The 18,753-nt window shown below is 32.8% G+C and overlaps 3 protein-coding genes and 2 long non-coding RNA genes across 7 annotated transcripts; 2 read left to right on the forward strand and 3 right to left on the reverse strand.

The window, feature by feature from the left end:
* Positions 1-465: 465 nt before the first annotated feature.
* Positions 466-7,385, forward strand: Sap-r (prosaposin). The gene is made up of 9 exons (XM_015936098.3): positions 466-669; positions 2,150-2,313; positions 2,684-2,728; positions 2,808-3,020; positions 3,136-4,725; positions 4,812-5,000; positions 5,073-6,722; positions 6,786-6,974; positions 7,044-7,385. The coding sequence occupies exons 1-9, from the start codon at positions 621-623 to the stop codon at positions 7,086-7,088; spliced, it is 4,134 nt and encodes a 1,377-aa protein (XP_015791584.2). The 5' UTR covers positions 466-620; the 3' UTR covers positions 7,089-7,385.
* Positions 7,386-7,607: 222 nt separating this feature from the next.
* On the reverse strand, positions 7,608-13,740 carry LOC107368296 (uncharacterized). 3 transcript variants are annotated; one of them, XM_089268385.1, is made up of 3 exons: positions 13,592-13,734; positions 13,361-13,481; positions 7,608-9,413 (listed from the first exon to the last, which is right to left on the reverse strand). In XM_089268385.1, the coding sequence occupies exon 3, from the start codon at positions 9,404-9,406 to the stop codon at positions 7,739-7,741; it is 1,668 nt and encodes a 555-aa protein (XP_089124511.1). In that variant the 5' UTR covers positions 9,407-9,413; positions 13,361-13,481; positions 13,592-13,734; the 3' UTR covers positions 7,608-7,738. The 3 variants fall into 3 exon arrangements, 2 of the variants coding, with proteins under 2 accessions (XP_089124511.1, XP_089124509.1); XM_089268383.1 differs by lacking the exon at positions 13,361-13,481 and having other exon boundaries at positions 13,592-13,740; XR_001570128.3 differs by lacking the exons at positions 7,608-9,413; positions 13,592-13,734 and adding an exon at positions 13,112-13,250 and having other exon boundaries at positions 13,361-13,483.
* Positions 10,478-12,206, reverse strand: LOC149094360 (nuclear factor of activated T-cells 5-like). Its single transcript, XM_089268391.1, has one exon. The coding sequence runs from the start codon at positions 11,763-11,765 to the stop codon at positions 10,641-10,643; it is 1,125 nt and encodes a 374-aa protein (XP_089124517.1). The 5' UTR covers positions 11,766-12,206; the 3' UTR covers positions 10,478-10,640.
* On the forward strand, positions 13,197-13,958 carry LOC149094361 (uncharacterized). Its single transcript, XR_016199299.1, has 2 exons — positions 13,197-13,306; positions 13,429-13,958. It is a non-coding gene; the product is annotated as an uncharacterized LOC149094361 (long non-coding RNA).
* A 3,378-nt stretch (positions 13,959-17,336) lies between these two features.
* LOC112539525 (uncharacterized) lies at positions 17,337-18,426 on the reverse strand. Its single transcript, XR_003083405.2, has 2 exons — positions 18,065-18,426; positions 17,337-17,950 (listed from the first exon to the last, which is right to left on the reverse strand). It is a non-coding gene; the product is annotated as an uncharacterized LOC112539525 (long non-coding RNA).
* Positions 18,427-18,753: the final 327 nt, after the last annotated feature.

The raw sequence follows: 18,753 nt of genomic DNA on the forward strand, positions 1-18,753 counted from the left end.
CGCCGGGAGGAGCAAACCAAGTTAATCAAGGCGTAGCATTGAAGTTAACCACAATTGAAGGAATGAAAACAACCTGTATGTGTTTACTCCATCTTGTAGCTAAATGGCGGCTAGAGAATGAAAAGTCGACATTGATTATGTTTTCAACAATCGAAATTATTTAATAATAATTGTAAACAGTGCTTAAACATCTTGGTGTTTTAAAGTCAACCAATCGTCATCCAATGTGTTTTATCTCCATTTGACTCTCCATTCTTTGGGTAAAAACAGTCAACAACAACTTGCTTTTGTTCACTTGGTTAGGCTCTCTCTCTCTCTGTCTCTTTTGCTTCTCTTATGATCTCTATCAATATCTGTTTGTTCAAATTAGTCTAATCAATCAAGTATCTTCTTTTTTATCTATTTAATCCAGTGATACACCATTTATATACTCTTCATTAAACCTTTGTGAAATCATAATTGAATGACAATCCTCATAACAATAAGCAATTGAAAAACAAAACTTACTCCATAAAGCCTCTTGTTTAGTGTTGGTGGTTGTATCTCTCTCCTTCTGTTTTTGTTTCCTTGGTTGTTTTCAGTCACAAGTTTGACTGACTATTCACCAATCTATTTTAATTATGGCCAGTCTTTATCAACTGTTATGTATATTACTCCTCTCATCAACATGTAAGTATCTAAATCTTTGATTATTATGGTGTCACCCCAAGTTTTGAGACAATATATTTGGCTAGCCAAACATCAGCCAATTTTTCCCTTACCCACTTTATTGTTTAGCTCTTCCTGTCTTTGATCTCATCTCCCAGAGTTAACCATACTCAAATCAATTAATTATGTAGCTAATTTCATTATTTGGTAACAGTCTAGTTATACGGACACAAAACAATAACAAAGGCGTTAATTGAGGCCCCAGGCCGTCCAAGCCCAACCGAACCTAACCTAACCTAACCTAACCTAACCTAACCTAACCTAACCTAACCTAACCTAACCTAATCTAACCTAACCTAACCTAGACCGACCTAGAGCGCGATAATAAACGATTATTTATTTGAATCTATAGCACTGTTTATTATATGTGTCCGTATAACTAGACTCTCACCCATTATTTATATCAATGTAGAATCAGTTGATGGCCTTAACATGAAATTTGAAAACCATAAACAGTGTTTCTCTCTTGTATCTAGTTTACCTTGATTCTTTGTTGCCTTTGTTACTTCTATGGCTTTGTATTTCCTTCTGTGATTGCATCACTCATTTTCCGTAATTTCTTATGATCACTTAATCCATTGAATATACGGAAGCTGTCATAAAACAATCACTTGTCGGTAAAGTCGACAATTTATTCGTTCAATTTAGCAATTAGGGTTATTTCGCTTCCTCCAATAAAACCATTTTAACACTAAATCCGAAATACTAAAGATAAGTATTGAAGATTTGCTTCGCCCTAACAGTATCTTGTAGGAATCTCATCTACCTCACAACACTCGAGATGAATAAGATACTCATTACTTCTTATCCATTGTTTACTCATTATTATCACATTAAAGTCGAGGCTCCATTAAAATCAAGCAACCAATTACATGATTGTACCTTGTTTGGTGGTATTTTTAAATAAGATTCATTCTCAAATCAACTGGCGATCTTGAGTATTACTTTACTGAAATTTTTATTAACATGAGATAAACTCAAGTGAATTCATTGACCTTTTCATATTTAGGGTTGCAGGGGGGAAAGTTAAAGGAAGACGCTCAAGTTGTCTTGGATTTATAATTTAATTGATTGTGAGATGAACTGGAAAGTTTTTAATATCTCTTCCGAGTGCAATGGATGAAGAGTTAAGTGAGGAAAGAAAGAGAGAGTAAAGTAACGGGCATTTACCTTGAAATCCCTGAACCTCAGGAAATATAAAACACTGTAATGTATACGACCTACTGAAGCCCTCAGGTATTTGGTCATCTTTTTTTTCTTGTTTATCATGTTTAAGTGCATGTTTATGCATGATAATCAAAATGAAATGGGCAACAATCAAAACCGTTAGCTTTAAAAGTGACATTTCCTCATGAAACCTGCCATCAAAACATGATATCATTTTGAATTATCTTCAATTCTATTAATATAAATTTTCTTTTCTTTTCTCCCCTGTTCATAGGTTTAATTGAAAGTGCACCAACAGAACCGTCTGGTTCATGTTTATCCTGTGAAAAATTGGTTCAGTTTTCAAGGAAACTCTCCGATTCACTTAAAAACCAAGACGTACGAAAAAATGTCGCAAAATGGTGCGTTGATTCAAACCTTGGCGATAATCTTGCAATGGTAAACTCATGAAAAGTGCTAATTGACAACAAAGAGCTAATCAACTTGTTTTATCAACTTTCATCGTGATTATAGTCATTGTTTCCCATTATTTATTGTATTCCAACAATTACTTCATTCTTCTCAGATATTCATTTTTAATAAGTGTTTACCATTTAATCCAATTCTTGGTATTCAAGACAAAGTCTATTTAATTTCTATTCTTCATTCATTATCAAGTTCTTTATACTTTTCTTAATCAGTAGACTATGATTTATCTCATGAAAGTTGAACTATTCAAGCTCAAGTTAAAACAGATTAGCTCACAGATGTCATAATTTTTGTTTTTAACACACTTTGTTAATTGCTATTTCTTTGCTTTTCTTTACAGTGCGACTTCGTTCTCAATAATACGGAATCTGTTTTGAGTAAAGTGGTATGTTTATCAGTCACTCTATTTTCCAATTATCCCGTGAAACTTGACTAATTGAATTTCCTTTTTCTCTCATTTACAGGATTCAAATCGCTTTTGTTTCGGAATTGAAGCTTGCCATTCACACCATTTACCTCTTATAGAAACCGATGCTAGCAATTCACCAATCGAGTGTGAGTTTTGTCTTAACACATTGACCCACATCAAGGAAATTGTCTCATCTCCTGCCACTGCAAATGAAATTAAATCTGTTTTGTCTACTGGCTGTGAAAGTCTTAAGGAACTCAAAGATGAGGTAAGAGAAAGTCCGTGAAAATTGACACGGATTGATATAACTCCAAGACGAATTGTTTTAATTAAATTAGCTACTCTGATTACTAATCTTTATTTTATTTTCTCGTCTCTTCCAGTGTCTCAAACTTATCGACGAAGAATTGGACTCTATTTTCAAATTTGTTCGTGAATCATTTGACCCAAAGCAGCTTTGCATTGAAACTCACTCTTGTCCTTCTCGAAAGTTTAACATCCCTTCAATCGATAACAAATTACCAGAATTAACTGACTTCGTTAATATAGTTCCTCCAAGTCTTTCAACGCCTGTTGTCTTACAAAAAGGGCCTGTTGCTGTTTCAACGACACCCCAATGTTTAGTTTGCCATCTTATCTTTAAAATAATTGGTAAAGAACTGGAAAAAAACAGTACAGTTGAAGAAATTGAAAAAATTCTTGATGACGTCTGTTCTAAAATTTTCAAAGATGAATCCAAAGCTACTGAATGTCAAGAACGAGTTGACAAATATGCCAAACAAATTATTGATTTAGCATCTTCAGGAGCAAGTGCTGAAGTTGCCTGTCTTATTATTGGAGCTTGTGAGGCTGGTGAAACTAGCGGTAAAATAGTCAAAAATCCGGTTGCCAAACCTAAATCAGCCCTTGAATGTGAATTATGCAAAAAATTATTTGAATACCTGTACAACTTTGTCGGGGGAGATCGAGCTCAAGTAGAAATTGAAAAAGCTTTAGATAAAGTTTGTGACAAAGTTTTCTCAGGTGCCCAATCCGCTACTTGTGAGAAATATGTAAAAACTTATACTCCTGTAATCACTAAAATCATAATCCAAACAACCGATCCTGATGAGGCTTGCAGTTTGTTCAAGTTATGTGATGCCTCTATTGAAAGTGCCGAAACAAACACCCCATTGATTACACTCATTTCCAAATCCATCCCCAAGACTGGATCAAGCTCTATTTGCGATGTATGTAAAGCTGATCTTAAGGCTAACTTGGTTCAAATTCAATCTGTAAGAAGCTATTATGGCCCTCGATTAGACTCAACTTGTCGTTCACTCCAACAATCCAAAGATTTTTGCTCATCTTACCAAAAAACCATCAATGCTACTTTTGACATTTTAGAGAAAAATTCTGACCCAGTTGCTGCTTGTACCTTTTTCGGAGCTTGCTCGTCAGGTATCAGGACTGGTAAAAGTGTTTTCACTGGAGAACGAGAAAATTCAATCACAGCAAATTCTGATCAAAACTCTGTAAACAAAAATGTTGAAGGAGTTAAAGGTGTTATTTGTTCAGAGTGTAAAGCAATAACCCGCTACATTGAAGAACAAGTTTCTGATTATAAGACTGAAGAGGAGATAGCAGAATTCATTAAGAATGATGTTTGCGGTCGACTTCCTAATCCTGGCCTTAAAGAAACTTGTAAATCATTTATGGAGCAATATGGAGATACATTTATTTACAAAATTGCTCTCAAAATATTTGATCCTGAAATGGTTTGCTCCAAAGAGTTTAGAGTTTGCCCATCTTTATCATCAATTGACGATAAATCAGACATTGAAATGATAAATGATGCTGTTGGATCAACTTGCAATTTATGTGTTGACATGGTCTCAAAAATGGAATCACTTGAACCATCATCAAACTTAACTGGCCATGGACTTATAAGCCAAATCTGTACTCAATTCAATTCTCAAGAAAGTATTGAAAAGGTTTGTACACAAATTATTATATTGCTAATATACAACAATTAACTGTCTTCATTTTTAACCTTTATTCTTACATTCTATTATTTCAGTGTAAAGTCATGTACGACGCTTTTGGTGCTCATTTTGCTCAAATGATAAACTTCGACTCTCCCCAGAAAATCTGTTCATCTGTAGACATTTGCTATAATAATGAAAATGTTCATTTACTTGGTGGACAAAAATGCACCTTTGGACCTGCATATTGGTGTCACACCTCCGATCATGCCAATGCTTGTAAAGTAAGTATCTCATATCTATTATTAAGTGTGCTTAAAAGTTCTCAATTAATCTGTTTATTTTTATTCTATTAGGCAATGAATTACTGTAAGAAAAAGGTCTGGAAAGCAATTGAAGAAAAGGATGTTAAAGACACTCCTCAATGTGTTCTTTGTCACCTTCTTCTTAACATCGTTGACAAAGAGCTCGAAAAGAACAGCACTGTTGAAGAGATTGAAGGTATTCTTGATAATGCCTGTTCCAAAATTTACAAGGACCACGTTAAATTAACAGAATGTAAAGATCGAGTTGAAAAGTATACCAAAAGTTTCATTGATTTGGCCACTCAAGGTGTTGCTCCTGAAGTTGCATGTATCATCTTTGGTTTCTGTCAAGCTGGTGAAGATACACAAGGAGTCGCTTGTTTACGAAATGAAAAAATTTCCTGTCCTCTGTGTAAAGAAGTGGTTGAAAAGGTTTACGCATCTCTATCAGAAAACAAAACTCGAGAAGAGATCGACCAAGCACTTGAAAATGCCTGTAATCTTATGCCTGAGACTCAAAAGCAAGCTTGTTTAGTTTACGTCAAAGTTTATGATGAGAAACTGGCTCAACTTATTGCTGAAGCTGCTGACGCTGATGAAGTTTGCCGTAAAATTGGCCTTTGCTCTGAGCAAGCTGATGAAATAGTCGAATCGAAAACTGCTCCTGATCCTGAATGTATTCTTTGTAAACGAGTTTTCGAATACATTTACTCCTATTTACAAGAAAATCGAACTGAAGATGCTATTGCAGATGCTTTAGATAAAGTTTGTGATGATATTTTCCCCGCTTCTCGTAAAAAGATGTGCCGTAAATTCGTCGATACTTACACATCCCAAATAATCGACATTGTTTTACAGACAACTGACCCAAATGAGGCCTGTGTTCTTCTTGGTATGTGTAAACAGTCAACTAAGTACACTGCTGAAATTGATGAGGTTGAAGAAATAGTTGAAATTGTTCCTTTAACTCGCCTTGGACCCAAAGCAAAACCTCTTGGTAATTCAGCTGCTGACTGTGTCAAGTGTTACAAAGACACAGCAGCTATTTCAACTATATTTGACGATGAAATCAGCACTTTATCTGCAGTTATAACAAACGCTTGTGCTGAATATCTGAAAGATGAGGCTAAATGTAAAAATTATATGGCAACCTATTTTGATCAAGCTCTTTCTGCTTTGGATAAGGAAACAAATGTTGAATATATTTGTCAAAATGTTTTACAAGTTTGCCCACCTGATACCGTTGAACGGGAAAATTCAATTGAGAGAGAAATGACTGATAAAAACGAGATTGAAGTCGAAGGAAGACCAAGAGTTGCATGCGCTGAATGTGAACTTTTTGCCAAACTCATTCAATCACGTATTTACAACTACAAGACTGAAGAGGAGATTACAAATTTCATTAAGAATGATGTTTGTTCAAATTTTATTACTGAAGGACTTAGAAGTTCATGTAGGTCTTTCGTTAATCAATATGGAGACTCGATTATTCAGATGATTGCTTTGAAAGTTTTTGATCCTCAAACCATTTGTGCTAAAGAACTGAGACTTTGCTCTTCAACTGAATTTGATTTTATCGATAAAAAAGTTGAAGAAACCTGTAAATTATGTATCGAAATGGTTTCCAAAATGGAATCACAGTCAAATCCAGATTCAAAATCAATCTGTTCTCAATACCAATCAAACGAGAAAAATCAGAAGGTAAATTATTCTTGAGAAATACATTTTCATTTTTTAATCAAATTTGATTTTCTCTTTTTTTAGTGTCAAAGTATTTATGGTGCTTTTGGTGGACACTTTTCATCAATGATTGCCTTTGATTCAGCTGAAAAAATTTGTGAAGTCGTTGATCTCTGTTACAGTATTTCCAATCATCATTTATTAGGAGGACAAAAGTGCTCTTTTGGACCAACATATTGGTGTAATACTAAGGCTCATGCTGATGCCTGTAATGTAAGTTGAAATAATTTGACAAACGAAAAATTAAACGATTAAATCCAATTTTCTTTTCTCCTCTATTAGGCTTCTGATTACTGTCGCAAAAAGGTCTGGATGCCAATTGAATAAGTCTGGTCAACATGTTAAACTACTTCAACCAGCATTAAAAACTTTTGGTCACAATAAAATACGATTGACCAATCTTTTCTAGTTTACAGCCAATGTTTTCTATCATTTCTCCCCAAAATCTATGCAAAACAATTTGAATGGCTGGTCAATCATCAGTATTCAAATGAATAACTACAATCAATAACTTTCTTTTAGACAAATTATTGATTTCCTACTCTATTAAACTGTACTCTTGAAAAGTTAAGTCATTTTTATGCTCATCATTTATAAAACAATTAAATTAAAAACTGAACTAAACATTTTCTCCTAAATGATTATTTGAACATTAAGTCAGCTTAAAATGCAAATCAAATAGTTTATTCATAATTAAATTACAATTCAATAAAATTAAAAAAGTCGATAGTGTAAGGCATTAAAAATTTGATTATTGAAAAGGTGAAAAATAGTTGTAATAATCAAAGAACATATTCATCAAGACAAAAAACATCTTCTGCCTTGATCAAATCATTAATTGCTTGATTTGTGACTTTGATTGTTAGAAATCTCGTCTTTCAGAAGAGTTTCTAATGATATTGCTTAAGTTAATCAAAATTTGATTGGAAATGTTTTTGTATTGTCCATCATACTGATCCTAAATTGTTTTATCCAATTCACTTATTGTCAGTACTTTCTAATTCACTTCTCACACTTTCAACCATTTCCCTAACATGTCCAAGAGAGTCAAGAATGGCAACTTTTTTATTATGATCCTCATTTGATTGTGAGGTTGAATTGATTCCTTCATCTTCAACATTTTGACTCGAGTCGACAGAATCAGACTTTAACCATGATCTTGCTAATGTTGCACTGGTTGAGTTGGTTGATGTGGTTAGAAGTGAATTTGGTTTCACTAGTGATGACTTAATGTTTGAGGAAATCATCAAATCATAAACATCTTTCAAGTTATTATATTTAACTTGAAGCAAATCAATTAACTGATTTTTTTCTTCTAAAGATTGAGCTTGTTTAGCATTTTCAATGACCAGTTTCTTGAGTTTATCCTGTAAATGAGCCAATTCTTTGTGGATGGAATTAGATTCGATAGCTTTTGGATTATCATTGTCACCAGAGTAATCATCATTAAACTCTTTCTCCAAATCAGAAATACATGTTCCAATGCAATTTTGTAGCGACTTTTGCAGTATTTCATTTTCAAGAGTTAAATTGTCCAATTTTTGCTGCATCTCAGTAATTTTAATGGTTGCTAAATTATTGTTGACTAACTGTGATCGCAAGCTTTTGATAATGTTTTGAGATTCGGAAACTTCTTTAGACAATTTATCAATATGACCAATAATCTCGTCCGGGATCGTCTTGGTGGTCAACATGTTTTCCAAATCAATTCCAGAACCATCTGATGTTTTAAAGACTTGTGATAATTTGTGATAATCAGAGCTTGATTCATCTATTTGACCATCATTATTTGCAGGTGCTTCAATGGTCAATCCAACAGAATCCAAAGCTTTCTTTTGACTTTTATGATTTGACTTTTCTTTTGATTTGATCTTATTGGAAGCTGATTTGCCCCTTAATTGGTGTGAATCGGATAAACTATCAATATAATGTTGTTGCAAGATTATGATTTCCTGGAGACGTCCAATTTCATCTTGGGTTTCCTTCAACATCTGTAGAGACAGGTCAGCTTTTGCGTTGTTTCTGAAGCTACTTTCACCCAATAAGCTATCATGATATTGATGACTTTCAATGTTAGCCTGTTTATGTACACCAATACCGGCATCCACAATCTGTGAGTCATCCATTGTTTTGTTTGGACAAATAAATAGACCATTATCAATGTCCGATTTTGTTGACATTTTTGCTTTAGATGCTGAGTTGAATGTGACCCTATTCAGTGAAAAGATTGATGAAGATCGGTGATGCACCATTAGTCGAGCTGAAGAGGGTTTGGTACTATTCCCAGATTGAAACCAATCAATGCCACTATCAGTTCTTGATGGAACACTTGAATACATTGGCTTGTACTGACGGCGGCGACGGATAGCATCCAATTTGGTCTGTAACACTAAACTGCGCTGATGTAGTTTCACATTTTCACTCTCAAGTTGGCTCATCTTTAACTTTAGATTGAAAACCATATCATCTAAATTGACCAGATTCTTGTTTTCGCCCTTTTCCAAGGTTTGCTTTTTAATATCCAACAATCGGTGAAGCCTTGTAGTCAGCAGTTTGATGTCATTATTGGCTTCATGAACTTGCTTCTTTAAAACCATATTTTCATCTTGAATCCGTAAAAGCTTATCCTCAAAATCGTTATCCATTGAAACTCTATTTAAAAAGACACAATAATCAGATCAACTGAAAAATTTACATTCACAAAAGGCCTAGAAATTCAAAATCAAACTGATAATGCTTTCATGTTTTGAAAATAACAAACTGGTTGCTAATGTGAATGAGAGAGTCCAAAACAATCGCCATTATTGTTGTAAATTCAATATTTATGTTTATTTTGACATTTGGACCACAACTTAAATTATTAATTCAACAATCAGTCACAATTCAAGTTTGAATGAAGCAGAATTAACTTTTAATTTACTTCTTACAGTTCAATATTCAAAGCTCAACTTGTGTATCCATTTAAGGTTTAGTTTATCATAGCAACTAAAACGAACCAAATTTTATATTTTTATCGATCCAATGGCAATATTATAACCTCGGTGTTTCAGCTGATTACTATCAAAAATAATGAGTTTAACCATCTTAATTTAGCCTAGAAAATTAAGTTTTGTCTCATTTCTGGCATCTTTGCTCATTCAAAGCAACTTTGATTTTTAAATACAGCCAGTCATGAAAGATTATGAAAGGCATCACAATGATTTATGAAAAATATTTTGGGTTGAAGTTCATAAATCCTATGTTTGGTATATTCAGTAAATTATCTGCAAACCTATTGAAGATTCCAAAGTACACCATTGATATGTTTTTCGGGGGTTATCTTTGCTATTTCAAGCTCAAACAGTATTAACAGTTGAAGATATGTTAATTGTAAATGGTTTCATATCTGAGAAAGGCTGATCAAATTGATTAATAAATGTCTCATCGATTGTTTCTTGAATGATTGACATGATTACTGATCGAAACTTTGGTTCAAAGATTGTTTTATGTATGAGCATTTAGCTTTCCTCAAATGCTTCACGAAAATTTTATCAAAACATATTCACTTGCATTCAACTCAAAATTGTTGACTACAATCGGAAATATTACTCTTCCGTTCAATTATATTGATGATCCAACTCAAGCTTTATCTTGTTAAGTCTGAGGATAATGTATGCTCTTGATCAACTCACAATGATACGACTTCTTAATGAAATAATTGGTGAAAATGGCTGTGATTGAGAAGAGCGAACAACCTTTGGGTGTTTAATGACATCAATTATAATGAGATAAAGACATTAAAATTAAAATAAATATATTTCTGTATAAATAGAAATAATTGTTATGAATATTAGATGTAAATATGTAGGAGAAATAAAAAGAAGTAAAAATAATTCAAAGTCAATCATTGAGGTTGAACGTTGACTCTAAAAGACTTGGCCTTTCATATGTGAATTTGATTGGATCGGAATATTTATCGCCACAAACTATTTTCAATTCCACTTCAAGTGCGTCCAATTTTAAATAATTGGCCAAATTAACAAGGGAAGGTGATCGGAAAACGAGATGAGCAGAATTGAGATATTCTTGTAATGGTAATATCTCGATTTTGTTTCCATGAGTTTCCAGGTTGATTATTGCATCTCGGGTAAAATTGCGACCCAAAATAATTACTTCTTTCCCACCATTTAACGGTGACTTGCGGGTTGAAGTCATGTGTACCTCGGGTGAACCCAGTGTTTGTACACAGACGATTGGATCACTAACTAATTTCAATAATAAACCAGTTTCAGGAATGATACAAGCAAAAACTAATCTACATGAATGTGATTTGGTAAAGATTAGATTGCACCTCTTTTTTACTTCAAACATACGCTCTTTTAAGATGCCAATACAATTAATCTCCAATTCCATCCCATTTTCAGGTGACAATTCAAATTCTAACGCTTTAACACCATTAACAGATCGACAGTTGCAAGGTGTAGCCGTTCTTGAGGTTACCTTTGATACTTTATAAATAGGATGAGGTTCACCAACTTTGTTCTCGTCACCAATGAAACAAACTAATTTAACAGGATTACAGCCCGAGTAACCTTCCAGCCTGATTACTGGAAAACCTTTACCAGTCCTATCTTTGACTGCACCACGAGATCCTTCAGTCTTATAACGGGCACGATGATTGGTGGCTGGTTGACGAACCAGTGTTAACCGTTCACCTGTTAACCTTTCTTGTTTACAAAAAGTAAAGGAAGGATCCGAGACAAGGGAAGATGTTGATGAAGACAGAGATGAAGGAATCAGAGTTGTACCCATGGTAGATGATAATGGGGAATGTGGGTTAACGGATGAGAGTCCAATCGAATCAGGAAAATGTCCATAATCGGTAGTTTCCATCATTTGTTGGTTGTTTAAAGGATTGAAATTGGCACTTTGAGAAGTTAAACTTGGTATGTTATTGGGCGAGTATTGAAATGCAGATGGATATGGCGATGCCATCTCTGGATCGGGGTTCATAAGAGGATACATTTTACAAAGGACAAGACTTGAGCTTTAAGCACAAAGTTAAAAAAATTAAGTTAAATTAAATAAATGAGGTGATTGTTATGTTAAGAAAACAATCGCGATTATCAACAATTGTTGTTACAACTAGCTTGGCACAAGTTGAAAAAGACTGGGACAGTTAGCTGGCCCTTAGTTGCAAGGGAAACTAAAAAGTTGAAATTAACTTTTTTTCTAGGATTTTCAACCTGTCGTTTGTTCGGCTAGTAATGAAATGCAGTCAACTCTCACTTGAGAATAGATGATATACGGTTGTTAGATTATTTGTAAATAATCTCGATGTTGATTCGATCATTGAAGATTCATTAATTACAATTGTGATTCCAACCAACATAGACATTTGCGCAAGTACAACAAAAAAGGGATCATTCTATTATCTACTTATGGTTTAGCTTCTTATTCAAGTTACTTGAATAAAGTAATCTTTATTTTTTTTCTCCTCCTTATTTCATCTTATCTTCACTAGTAGCCATAATCACATTACTTTCTCTCTCTTGTGTTAATCTTCAAGATTATCCTCTTCTCAACTTGATCGTCATCATCGTCATCATTTAATTGTACTTTCGTTTGTATAAAGCTCACCCTCTCAACCGTTTCTCAACACCAACAGCAGCCTCAAGCACATGTGTGCCACTAACTTGACAAAAATTAGCATAATTATCTCCTCTTTCGCACTAATTGTACACAATGGTGTCTACACACAATTACAAAGTTAATTACAATTAGATAATTGTCTTTTATAGCAATTAAAAATTGTTAAAAGCGAAGAAACAGACATCTTTAGATGCAGGTAAACATGGATGCATATTGGATATTTGTAAAAGGATCGGAACAACAGCAACTTTCATTAGCCCGAAATTTGATTACTTTGTTCAATTGTAACAATCAAATACTGATTTATTTATGTAATTAGTGAGATAGAGATGTAGACACACACAGAGACAGAGATTGAGAGAGAGTAATTTTATTTGATATAAGCGTCCAAAGGTTAACCTGTCTAACTTATCAAATATCGTATTTATCCTTACAATAGAGATGATGGTGAGAAAATTGTAAAACAAAATCAAAGAATTACCTGAATCACGCGGTTAGCATCCCTTTACCTGACGACTTCTCTTCAATATCATCATAGGATGCGAGGTCAGTAAAGACTATTTAATACTAATCTTTATACTTGTTACAATAAGAAGGCATCTTGTGACAATTAATGTTAAAAAAGGTTCATTTCTTGAAGTAGTCATGAGACTTTCCTCTTCATACCTTGTCTCGAAACATACCATCCATTAATAGCATTGTCTAGGGCCAATTGCTACAAAATTGTCTTCAACAATCCTTTAATCATTGTCTGTCAACAATCAAGGGTTAAAACCTTTCTCTGGCAAGGTTTGACTCGGTTATTGATTAGCTTGGGCCTAGGTCCTAAAAATGGTCTTCACCAGTTGTAACAGCCAACTGTAATAATGTCAAATTGTTAAATCATCTTTATGATTGGCCTTAATCAGCTAAAGGTACTTGAAAAGATACATGCTGTCAATGCTGTCTATTAATGTTAATGAAATTACCTCTCCTCCTGGATCGGTCAAATATAAACCAATTGATGATTTTAGTTATTCAATTTTCTCTCCCGTAGATTCACCTAATCAACAATAACTGCTGATGATGATTCCAAGACACTGTAACATTCTAACATGATTATAAATTAGACTTGTGTAATGTAATGATTAAGTGATGATGATAATGCCTTTAATTACCAAGGACAAACTAATGATGTCGTTTAATCTTGCTATTTTTACCTTTTCACTTTCATTTTAAATTGTTATCCAATGTTCCAGTTACAGTATTTACAATAGTTTGGTAAATCAAAGGGCAAACTATCAATATCATTTGAAATTTCATGTTACAACAATCCTCCGGATCAATTTGAATGCAATTAGACTTTCACCAACGAAAAACTCGGCTCAATTTTTGATGCATTTGATTGTTTAAAAGCTGATTCAGACATTCATACAATACATTTGAAACTACAGCTACTGCAAATGATTAATTGGCATAGTTCGACCATTTAACTTTCGAAGATTGTATATTTGTTGAGATTCATCATTCGTAGATGATGAAATGCCATGTTTGATTAATAATAAAACTATTAGCTGGTAAACACGAGATCAATGAATGTCTCTTTTCTTCTTCTGCAATTAAATCACCTTCTTAATAGCAGTTTGATTCCTATGCCATTTTTAACTGCTGTTAATCCCAAACAACTGTGATAAAAGAGTTACAATAATGTAACAATTGGTTAAGCCAAGATAAAAATCAAGTGAAAGTTGAGTTCATCTGATCACCTCCATGTGAATTATGAGCCAATAGTCAAGGTTCACACACACGCAATTGCAATAGCAATTTAACCCATTTCAGTTGCAAAGATTCAATCGGTTACTGATTCACCTTGCAGATAAAAAGTTAACATGAAACTAGTTAACAGCCTTTTTAGATCCAGAACATCTTGAATTAACTGTAACAAGTTTCCCAATCTTTGTACTGATAAAGTAAATCATTATTCTATGGACCTTTCTTTTATTGGAGGCTTGGCATCCATTTATCGTCATATTTTATCAAAATCATCATATTTATTTTGCCATAAATCCGGAAGAATTCTAGATTGCTGGTAAAAATCTATCTAAACGAGAAGAATGAAATTATATTAGAGATAAAGATATTAAAGATATCAAAAGTGATTTCAATTGAAATCAAATCAAAACTCAAAAGCATTCAAATAGTTTGCTTTCGTGTAAATACATGTGTCAACTGAATAACATTAATAGGAAAGACAATGACTTCAATATGATGCAAAATCCAATTCTAATTGTAATGCTTCCAAAGCTAATAGTTCGATGATCATACTTGATAATTAGTTCCTAAGGCTTTTTATCCGTCTCTTCTCGTTCTCTCTTTCTTTGTTGCTATCCCGCTAATCTTGATGAACATGATGATGATGATGATGGTTAATTATGATATTGAAAAACTACACGTTTTAACGACCATATTAGAAGGTGTGTCGAGCTCCAGCCTCCAATTGATGATGCAAACAATGATATGAAATGGATAAAAGACACTTTATTTCGCAAATAATAGAGGAAATTTGTAAGACTAGATTATAAATTTACTAACTAATCAACAAAATAAAATCACAATAAATAATTAACCTTTGATGGAAACCTTTTTAGGCAAGTTCGCGGGTTAACGGTTAACCAGCTGTTAACCGCCATTCAGGTTACCATAGATTTGCTAATAAATTAAGACCGCAACATTTAAAAAGCAATGATTATTGAATTGATTGGCAAATTTTTAATAATTTATTAGCAAAACTCTGCATTAATCAAACTCTAGTTTAACTTTTATCGTTTCTGTAAATGTTACTTTCTATTAATTGTTAGTATTTTTGATGATCATCATCGTTTTTCACTCTCATTCGGAGGTGTGTCACTCATCTGGAAGGTTTCAATTTCAATACGATATAATAATAGTCGTTCAATAATCAGTTATATTTAGCTAATCTATTATCATTAACAAATGATTATCTAATCTAATAGATCGAGACAGGAATCAAACTCTCACAATTAACATTACACTTCAACGTAGTCCCATAACAAGCCCATCAATACGGTTGAACTTGTATAATCTTCAAATAGAGTTGTTAACCATTTGTCTTTATACAATTTTACTTTGAGATTGGATCAAATTTGACAATTTAAAATTCAATTCAATATCAAACCGCTCAAAATTCAGTCAACAGTTTAACCCTGATTTCAAGCAATAATTCAGATTGATAATGTAAAGCAAGGAAGATGAGTTTCTAGTAATGGGTTTTGATGCTGATCGACTTTAATGATCAGTTTCTATTTTTATATCCATTTCATTTTTTATTAGATTATAAAGATACCTGTAACCATCATGTTTATCATTTCATCAAAAAGTGACTGATTAAAAGGTGCAATCAAAAGCAATGATAAACAAATGTTTCAATTTTCGAGTTGATATCTCAAGCTAGTAATAAAATAATTCACAAAGCCTGAACCTTGATTTAAACGAAAGGATTTAATAGTTGAAATTCATCGCACTTAACCAACAATGAATCTTTAATTGTTAGCCTTAACCTGATAAACAAAATATGGAGTGAAATTGATAATTGTTGACGGTAAATCTTGTTAACATTTAATGATACTCGTTTCAAATTGATTTACTTAAACCAGACAAACATGTGAAGATGTAATCACTTATAATGATCACCATAAAACCTGTTAATTGCAATAAATTAATCGTGTTAACCTTTCAGAGACTTAATTACTGAGATTCTCTGTTTCAATATTACGTATTAACATTGCACAGTTTAAGAAACATTGAATAATATTGATAAAAATGAAATCAAAATTAAGGTTAATTTAAAATTGGGTTCAAAATTGGCGCATCTTTTTCACCAAACAGTTTTGTTTATAAAATTGGTGAACATCTGAAAGTAAGAATCTATTTTTTACCATCTTTTCATGTACATTTCATTTCAACCTTTGATCAGTTGGTAATTGGTAAATTACCTGTACTTTGAACAGTTACAGTTAACAATTTAACAGTGTTTAAACAGCAAAATAGATATACAATAAAGAATTGAATGACAATTTAAGAGGATATCTTTACCCAACTGTAGTGGTAAATTTTCAAGTGTACAACCTCAATACTAATGGTGAGATTTTGATTGTGTACTTGTGATTATTGACTAGTTAAGTAAAGCTGCGATCAACAAACGGACAAGTAGAAGTAGATGTTGTTAGAAACAATTAATCAATAGTTAGATCAATCACCGTTAAAACGTTGATTAGATTAGTGTATATGTATTGAGTTGGATTGATGAGTATTACTGTTGAACAAAATTAGATACAATGTACAAAGTATCACACTTATACGGCCATCAATGTAATCAACATAGCAACAACTACTATAATTTAATTAATTATTGTTTGTATTGTATATTGTAATCTGAAAAATGATCCAATTTAAAGTAGTCAAAGTATACTTGACTTGAATTGACTTGTAGAGGTACTTGGAAAACTTAGGAGGTAAACAGTTTTGTCAATATTTGTGGCCATTTCATGTAATCATATATTTTTCCGTCATGTAGCAGTTCGTGGTACTTGTACACAATTTGCCAGCTCAACAATCAGTTTATCAATCAATCCATAGAGTAAATGTAAAGATGTAAAGACGTGCAGATGTAGATGGTTGAAAAGGCCAAATCTATTGGTTCAACTTGGAATAGGCTTGATAAAACTGACCACAAATTGGCCATATTTTAGGTGTTCTGACCTAAAGTATTTTGAATAGACTATTTTAAAATAAATTTAAGGTTTACTCGTAAAAGCTTAGTTTTAAAGATTGTAGGCCTGAAGAGTGAATCATTTATGGTGCATCTTGACAACAACATGTGCTATTGTTAATGTTAATCAATTGAAAAAATAGAGTGAATAAAGGATTGATTGAAGGAAAGGGAAATTAATTGTTCAACTGTAGAGGTTTCTATCAGAATTTATTGAACAGCAAAGAGTTACTATGGTAAGTAAAGCACTGCAACTAGATATAACTGGATACAACGGGAGAGGTTGTAGCTGTTGATGATAATCTAATCAACTATATGTTAGATTTAGGTGATTGTTGGGTTGAGTAATTCAGGGGAAGTTTTGATAAGGTGAGAAATGAGATGAAGAATGAAAAAAAAGATGTTAAGAGTTAAGTTCGAAAAAATTAAGATTAATCAGGAATGAAAAAACAGGTTAAATGAAATATAAATTGATGGATTATGGGTTGTTGTTGTTGAAAAGGAGTGCTGAGTTGGTCTACAAGAGAAGCAACGAACATGGCTTTAATGTCATCTTTAATTGTATGGAGGTAAAATTTAATAGAGTTGATCCAATATCAGATGATGTTCGGATTAGCCCATAATTGTTTTGTTGTAATCACAGCCATCTTTCTCATAAAATATCGAGAAATATCCCATAAAATATATGACTTTATATTTCGTCTTATCCATATTAAATATCTTGCTTTGATAGCCACGATGGAAGGTCTCCTGATCTCAAATTTGAAAGAAACATCATGAATTGGAATACCTGAGAAAATAAAAAGAGATTAATCAATGTTAATAAACAAAAATGTTAGACGATAGAGGCTCTAGCCAATGTTCAGTGCATTTCTGTCTTTATTTCAGTACAAATATAACGTACCAAGGCTGTTGACAATAATCAATCGATTGTAGAAATTAAATTACACCAAGTAAGCATCATTTGATGAAAAAAACAACCAAAGATCCATTAAACACCAAGCAACAGTTAGCACATCAAAAGTTGATTGTTGTTGGTTATTAGAAAAAATGTGTTCAACAAGGCGACAAAGTATATCTTTTACCGCTACCTTTTTTGATCAGGTTAAGGTTGGGTTAGATTAATGACAATTTAATGTCAATCAAAACAAACCCATGAACCATCAATCGAAAGTTGATTTATTAAGCTTGAAACCTTGAAAAAACTAACATAAAAAGAAACTGATAAATCACAATTAAGTTTACAATAATCAAAATCAATAACAACAACACCAATAAAGAAATGAAAACAAAGCACAAGTTTATTTTAAGAACAGAAGATGGCGCAGCAGCATAGCGAAACAAACAATTTCAATGTTTCGCTAAATTGCTGTTAATTAATTTGTAACATAATTTTGACAATTTAAGGCCTTTGATAAAATAACTAAGAGTAAAGAGCTACATTGACAGGGGAAATTTAATTTGATTATAATGAACTAAAACAGCAAACAATACAAATTTCAAATGCTTTCACTCAACACTTAGCTTTTACTTTTGGGTTGTCATTATTTTTGAATTTATTTTGTCATAACTCTCTACAAATCATTTGATTGA

Source organism: Tetranychus urticae, chromosome 1 (genome assembly GCF_039701765.1).
Source record: "Tetranychus urticae isolate SD_2017Ah chromosome 1, NJAU_TeUrti_SD_1.0, whole genome shotgun sequence".
Classification (NCBI taxonomy): Eukaryota; Metazoa; Arthropoda; class Arachnida; order Trombidiformes; family Tetranychidae; genus Tetranychus; species Tetranychus urticae.

Excerpts from the sequence above, each read along its gene's own strand:
- Sap-r (XM_015936098.3), top strand. The coding sequence starts at position 621 with ATGGCCAGTCTTTATCAACTGTTATGTATATTACTCCTCTCATCAACA. Across the intron at positions 2,314-2,683 it reads TTGGCGATAATCTTGCAATG|TGCGACTTCGTTCTCAATAA; the intron begins GTAAACTCATGA and ends TTTTCTTTACAG. Across the intron at positions 5,001-5,072 it reads ATCATGCCAATGCTTGTAAA|GCAATGAATTACTGTAAGAA; the intron begins GTAAGTATCTCA and ends TTATTCTATTAG.
- LOC149094360 (XM_089268391.1), bottom strand. The coding sequence starts at position 11,765 with ATGTATCCTCTTATGAACCCCGATCCAGAGATGGCATCGCCATATCCA.